The 7765-nt window shown below is 41.5% G+C and overlaps 1 protein-coding gene across 1 annotated transcript in view; it reads right to left on the bottom strand.

Moving 5' to 3' along the window:
• The window catches only part of LOC138028234 (transient-receptor-potential-like protein), a 34243-nt gene extending 26889 nt beyond the window's left edge, over positions 1-7354 (bottom strand). Inside the window, exon 1 of the mRNA XM_068875700.1 lies at positions 6137-7354. Within this exon, the coding sequence (XP_068731801.1) occupies positions 6137-7111 (975 nt within the window). The 5' untranslated portion in view covers positions 7112-7354. The remainder of the gene's footprint in view (positions 1-6136) is intronic.
• Positions 7355-7765: the final 411 nt, after the last annotated feature.

The following is a 7765-nucleotide window of genomic DNA, read 5'->3' as shown; positions in this document are numbered from 1 at the left end:
TGCTTTTAATAACCAATGTAAACAGCGCCACGAGCCTTCTATTGTGCACTGCCCAATCAAAACACTGCCACGTGCTTTCTATTGTGCATTGCCCAATCAAACACCGCAACATGTTTTCTATTGTGCATTTTGCTGCACAGGAAAAAAAACTGAAATCCAAAATGTTTTATAACTCGGTGCCCTTACGGGCCCGAGTAATTAGTATATACTAACACAGTGGACGCTGATTGGCTATTCAAACTCCGGATATCCTTTGCTATTCGCCTCCGAGTTCGGTAAATATCCACCACTAGCGACCTCCACTTCGGTGAATAGTTGCTAACTAGTTCACCGATACTTCTCCGATAAAGGCTGGTACACACGAGGGAGCTTGCTCCTAAAACACGCTCCCGAAACACGCTCCCGGTAAGTACTCCAACCAGTACACACGAAGGACACGACGAGGGAGCTGAATGATGAAACAACCCCATTGGGGCATGGGAGCTAGTTGTTATAAAAAAAATAAGCCAATTTGATTGACCAACTGGAGACACGCAATGTCACGGCAAGCCAATTTCAGTACACACCAAGGGAGCTTGCTCCTGAAACAGACTCGTGCATAGATTTGCCCCTGGAGCTTGCTCCCTCATATCAAACCAGTTTCTTTCTACCGACAGTCGGCCGATACTCGGTGAATTATCGGCGAAGTGTCGGCGAATTATCGGCGATTAAGGCCAGTACACACAAGGGAGCTTGCTCCCGGAGCACGCTTCTGTAACACGCTCCCGGAGTAAAGCTCCCTCGTCTGCACCAACGATTTCTAGCGATAAAATATGTTGCGCCGCAAAACTTTTGCTCCCGAGTTTTGTTCCCTCATATCAAACTGGTTTGATATGAGAAGCGTGCTCCGGGAGCAAGCTCCCTCGTGTGCACTGGCCTTAATCGCCGATAATTCGCCGACACTTCGCCGATAATTTACCGAGTGTCGGCCGACTGTCGGTAGAAAGAAACCCAACACTCAAAAGGAAAGCTGTGTGCAGGTTTTTGTTATTGGTCGACTGCTGGACAACGGAAGCAATAGTTTCATCCTTGGCTCTGGCTGGGCCGAGTTTTCTGCGATTGATCCCGTTTAACAGCTAAAACTTAGACGACCGGCAATGATGCACTTTGAAGCTGAAAAAAGACAAGATTGTCCATCGCCTAAGCCATGTCCCTAGTTCCCAGTGCTCTTCAGTTCGCTTCATAGATTAATTATGCCTCCCAGTAAAATTTCACCCCCCCCCCCCCTCCCTTTCTCCTTAGCATGATAGCAATAACTGATGTTGTCATCTCCATAGGACTCATCTGCTTAATTAACACACTTGACCGATATCCGACACATGACTGATATTCGACCGACAGTTGACCAATATGTCACCCACATGTGGCCGATACTCGATCGCAATGGGTCTGGGAATGACTATCGACCGATGATCGATCGGCTGTTGACCGACTGTCGACCTAAGGGCTACGGACGACTATCGACCGACTATCGTCCGATTATCGACCTATAAGTCGACCGAGTGTCGACCGATACATCGGTCGACTACCTACAGTAAATTAATTCTTAGCCTGCACACAGGCTCTTCGTGCGTCGAATGCCGCGCGGTCAACAGCTGGGGAATTGGAGATCCAACTCCCCAGCTGTTGACTGCGCGCAATTCGACGCACGGAGAGCGAATTGATGGCGAAATGATCGCAAAATGATCAGGAAAGTAGATCACACTAAATCCCTGGGTTTTACCATTGATCGGCTTTCTTGGTCAAATCATGTAGACGAAATATGCAGGGAAGTTTCTTCAGCTATAGGAGAGTTAAAACGAATACGGCACTTTATCTCAGCTAATACTGCGCTTCAAATTTATTTAATATTACCGCATTTTGATTATTGCAGTCCTGTCTGGGACTGCTTAAGTGGCCATTCAAGTGATAAGCTGCAAAAATTACAAAATCGCGCAGCCAGGGTAATTACTAGGAGCGGGAGGATGGAAAAGATTTGGAAAAGGTAGCTAATCGAGTAGTGGCTTAAAGTTTTGAAAACTCGAGGAAGGTTAGTTTTACTGCAGCGACGTTGCTTAAATTTAATGGGGTTGGTATTTTTAAGTGTTTTTATTACGCTACGAATTTCTTAGTTCAAAATGAGTGCATCTTTTTGAAGTTTTTTTCCTTTACTTTCATAAAAATAGAGCCGAATTGTGTTGCCTTCCTCGTCCACTTGAATAGTGCGGACCTACGAGGAAACAACCAGAGATTATATTTCACAAAAACCACACTCCAGAAGATGAGCATGACGGCAATGGAGAGATAGATGATACAAAACACTAACCAAATAAAGATAACGCCTGCTTGAAACTTCGTTGCTATGCTCGAGGAAGTTTTTTTTTACAAAAACCTTCCATCGATCGAGCCTGTCTTGATTCCAGTCCCTCCCCGACAGGTCACGCACAAACGTGACAAAGGAAAATTTTCGAGAGCTTCGCAACATCACATCGATATTACTCGTTTAGATCATCGGTGACCCCGATATTTTAAATATGTTGAAATGAAAAAAAATCACGATGTAAAAAGTTATCTTTTTAGTGTTTCTTTCCTTGATGTTGTAAACTCTACTGTTTACAACATCCCCACGGCATGAAATTATCTAAAACGCCAACTCCTATATTTCTATGCACGGAAATCTTCACCCTAACATATTTTTATAATTTTCGACGTATGAGTAGCTACAACCTCTTATGATGACCCATCTATCGAAATTAGGGCATTTTCCCCTTGCCTTTTTCTCCGAAACAAAGCTGGTGACCCCCCAATCTTTTTTCAGTTTTGTAATAAGCAATTTATGACCTAATGTCAGGCGAGAAATGAAACAAATTTCAATGTGGGAAGATTTTCGCGGGAACGTTTTTAAGTTAGGCACTGATGGATAAATATTGCGTGACAAAAGGTACTAGTTTTCCTTATGAGTGGGGTCTCATGCCAAAAACCGTCCAATAGGGGTAGGGAGGAGGAAAACACGACATCACCCAAATATGGCAACCGCGTATGGGGCGCCGATTGTAAAATAATTTATTTATCGTAATATTCTCAATTTTTTCATTATTTAATAAATAATTCTTTTTGATATGATACCATACTTTATTATTTGATATAATAAACCCTGATTTCAAATCATGTATTTATGATTTGATACAATAAGTCCTGGTTTCATATCATACGTCCATGATTTGAAATCAGGACTTCATGATTTAAATCTAATTTTTAGATTTGATATCAGAGAAATCATGATTTAACTTAAGAAGTATGATTTAAGTTAATACCTAATCGGTGCGAGCCGAGTCACACGACCATCTATTGCGCGGGAAAACACAAACATTTCGGATGAACTTTCAAGGTCAATTGCTTCTGCCATATCCCAGGCAATCCCAGGCAGTTCAAAGGGCGGTCGATGAGGCTCTATCACGTCTTCCAAGTCAGGGAGTCACTTCAACCAGTTCAAGCTCCACCTCAAGCTCGACCTCGACCACCACATCGAGCTCAAATTCAAATTCTCAAGAGGTACGTACATGTGCTAGCCGACAAACGGCCATTGTGTTCGTCTGGAATCTCGTGTGTTAAATACTGAATATTTGGCCATTTTCATTTTTCCTGTCTTACTGTAGTGTTTGATGCTGGTTTCTGTGGATTACATGTTGTTCCAGCAGCTCTATAAAAGTAGCCTGCAGTGCAGGCGTTATTTTGTGGTCGAGGTCGAGCTTGAGGTGGAGCTTGAACTGGTTGAAGTGACTCCCTGACTTGGAAGACGTGATAGAGCCTCATCGACCACCCTTTGAACTGCCTGGGATATGGCAGAGGCAATTGACCTTGAAAGTTCATCCGAAATGCTTGTGTTTTCCCGCGCAATAGATGATCGTGTGACTTGTCACATGTACTCGCTCGCATCGATTCGGTATTAAGTTAAATCATACCAGAAACCCATAAGGGTTGAAACGTGTAACAGCCCCTTGTGTGCTTGGAAACAAGCTTCTGAATATTCGATTTGCTAAGTACCACATTTGGAACAACAAGAGCGAGGGGTTTCCAAATATGGTACTTAGCAATGAAACATTCAACCAATCAGTTCGCACTGAATATTCGGAAGCTGTGAAAGCGCGTTACACGTTTCAACCCTTATGGGTTTCTGATCATACTTATTAAGTTAAATCATGATTTCTCTGATATCAAATCTAAAAGTTAGATTTAAATCATGAAGTCGTGATTTCAAATCATAGTCGCATGATATGAAACCAGGATTTATTATATCAAATCATAAACACATGATTTGAAATCAGGACTTCTTACATCAGATAATAAACGACTGAATTGAAATCAGGATGTATTATATCAAATAATAAAGTATGGTATCATATCCAAAACAGTTATTTATTAAATGATGAAAAAATTGAGAATATTCAAGGTAAATAATTTATTTACAATCGGCGCCCCATAACCGCGAACTTGTGCGTTTTATCGAGTGGGTCTTCGTTTTCGAGGTCTTTGTCATGTTTTCGAGGTCTTCGCTTTCGAGTGGGTCTTTGTTGGTCTTCGGTCTTCGTTGTCGGGGTCTTCGTCTTCGATACTACCTCATCACGACAGCGATTCAAACAGATATCGATAAGTACATATTGATTGTCTTTGCTTCTTCGTTTTTGTAAAAGGGCTGAACGTTAATTTTTTTTTTATAACAATATGAAAAAGAAATACCATTATTTTGTTCGATACCCTACAATTTGTGGCAATCAGTTGTTCATAAAGACTCTGTAAACGATGCCATCGAATCACGTACATATATAATACACAAACAGCTTGCTCATTTTTATCAATACCTGGAACGTTTGAACCCGACATAAGCTTTATAAGACACAAAATCATTTCAGGGACCAGGTAGAATGAGTGACAAGTGTATGCACACCAATGCCGTTTCCTTTTAGTGGAAAAGATTCCATTCTCAAAAAACGTCATAATTTAAAACACCAATCCAAGAAAAAAGCCGATTTAGAATTGATCTATTGTCGGGGGCCCATGAGTCAGTGCGAACAACTGGCCTATATTCACAGAATGATTTATTTTTAGATTGAATTTCCCGCGAATTAGACTCTCGAGGGCGCCCGACGTCACAAGAAACGAACTTGACGTCACTGCGTCACTAGACTTTTCGTGGGAAAGGTAGTCTAAGAATGCCGTGACATCGGCTTAGTATCACTGGGAGTTCCTTGCCCCTACGCATGGTCTCTTTCTAATGTAAAATCCCCGGAATCCAGAATCTCGGATGTAATGGAATTTTAGAAAAGATTGGTTGGAAGAATCTGTTTGCGGATTCTTCTTCAAAGCAGCGCACGGCCGTAGTACCTAGCGTTAACACACAACACACTGCGCGTGAAAATTTCAAAGAAGTCACTCGCTTGTCAAAATCTAGGTGACCCCAGATTAACTTGTCAAGAGGAAATCGGGATGAACCGATTTCAGAATATGTGACAGACGCATCGACCTATTACGCGCCAGAGATGCCAAACATTTTTTATCTTGAAGAGACGCGAGAGAGCCGTATCCCCGAATTACCATTAGAAAATGCATCTTTCGAAAATATACAACTTCGAAACGTCAAAATTTGCTTCGATGGCTTAGCTGATAATTTTTTCATCGAAACAACGGGCCTTAATACTTTACGAAACTAAGTAATCGCTTTGGAGAGAAGAGCATACATAAGGAAAGAGATAAACCCAGTAGCGAATGTTCAGGAATCTTGATTATTGTCGACTATTGAGCAGAAGCGCCAAAGAAGAAGTTTGCAATCTCGACTATTCTGTTTTGAAAAGCTGTTGTTCATATTTTGCGCCAATTGAAAAATGTCATTTAGTTTTGAAATAAATGCATTCTTAGGGAGGAATTGAACAAACAATTACTTTTCCGTAGAATCCCAGGCATGCATGCAAACAACATTTGCATAAAATCCATGAAAGCGGTCATGGTGTAAAAACCAGCTACTACTATACTATGTATAAACAGTGAATAAAGCATTTATTTCTCTAACAAACTGTCGTTGCCTGGGTGCGCCTGAACTTGAAAAAATAGTAAATATACAAACCTTTATCCTCTCCAAGTCAGCCGCAATCTTAAGGACGCTTAAACTTTGGCTGAAGTTCTCAGGTTTGTTTTGCTTTAAACACCCATCTCCTTGCGTGTCCATTATGTTAAGCAGTTGTTCGTACGTGCTTTCTTCGACAACAGCTACGGCAAATTTTTGAATTTCATCTGCTGCCTGTTCGTATTCTTTTTTGTGTTGGTGAATATCGTTACCGGCAATCGTTTGAAGAAGATGCGAATCTCGTAAAGCGGCAACAATCACGTCTTTGTCTTCATTTTCGTTTCCCTTTCCGGCTTCATTTCCACCAGGCTTTGTGTAGATCCTCCAGAACCACTCCAAGCTGATGTACAGCGGATTGGAGAGTATTTTGATCCACTCTCTTTCCTCTTCGTTAAAGCTACGGTTTTCCATAGATTGCTGCTCAATATGGGGGCAACACAGCCAATTCCGGCAAACCTTGCGTATCTTTCCACCACATTCACGAGAACACGGCTGCATGCAATTGCAACAGTTACAGTTTTGGCAGCAAGAACACAAGCATTTATTGCAACATTCATCAAGGGAAGCGTCGATCTCTTCTTTGGAACAGTCACGACAACCCTGCCCACACTGGCAAAGACAAGCTGTCCTCTTTCGTTCGCGTTGAGCAATGGCTTTTGCGTTATCGTTTAGAGTTTTAAGTGTCTTCCTTTTTTTTTCATTACCTTCGACTATTAACGTCAATACTTCGTTAGGGTCGTCTTTGTTGAGAGCGTCCAGAAGCAGCTCACTGTGCCGCTTTTTTTCACCTTTCTTTACTTTACCATCATTTACCACTCTTCCTGTTTTCGCTGGGATATCCGGCCTGGTCGGCGAAAGGCACTCTTTAACGTTGCCTTTTTTCGCTAAGATAGCTTCGGCCCACTTACACCTGTTAACGTCGTCTGGTTTTGCCTCGACGTCGTGAGAAACGGCTTCGAGAAAAAAGTGAAACATGTCGACAACGCTTTAAAAGCAATGGCCCATTGTCTTCTATAATGTGCTATCTTATTCAAGTTCTTTTCGTTTCGCAGAATTGTTTACGATAGGCAAGTTCTTGGAAGGGCAAGTTTAAATGCTTAATAGCCACGCCTACCACATTTCTGTCGTCTCCCCTATGGAGCCAGAATATATTTAAAGGGACTAGGTCACGCAATTTTAGGCAATTTCAGCATTGATCAAATGGTCATAGAATTAACTGAAATAACAAAATAACGGCTCAAAACTATAGAAAAACTCAAACAAAACACAGGAAAGCTAAGAAGGGACAAGGAAGGACAAAACTGCGGAGGGTTGAAGTGGATTGCATTTGGGTGAATTTGAAAAACGTCGGCCCACCTTTTTTCAAATTTATATCAGTTTATATCAAAATGTCATTTAAACAGCTGGAAAATCATTCTCAATTGTTATGTGGCCGTGATTTTGCAAATGAAAGACTCTTTCTCTGCCAATTTGACGTTTAGAGCTCATAACTAACAATTTTAAACAAAATTACCTAAAACAGCGTGACCTAGCCCCTTTAAGGAATGGTTTCCGGTACAGTTCAAATGATCCATTGCAAACTGATGTAATCAGTAAGGGTTTTCAGTTGAGCGAACGCTTATGACACAC

The sequence above is a fragment of the Montipora capricornis genome, chromosome 2 (assembly GCF_036669925.1).
Source record: "Montipora capricornis isolate CH-2021 chromosome 2, ASM3666992v2, whole genome shotgun sequence".
NCBI classification, from domain to species: domain Eukaryota; kingdom Metazoa; phylum Cnidaria; class Anthozoa; order Scleractinia; family Acroporidae; genus Montipora; species Montipora capricornis.
This window is presented reverse-complemented; position numbering and strand designations above follow the sequence as displayed.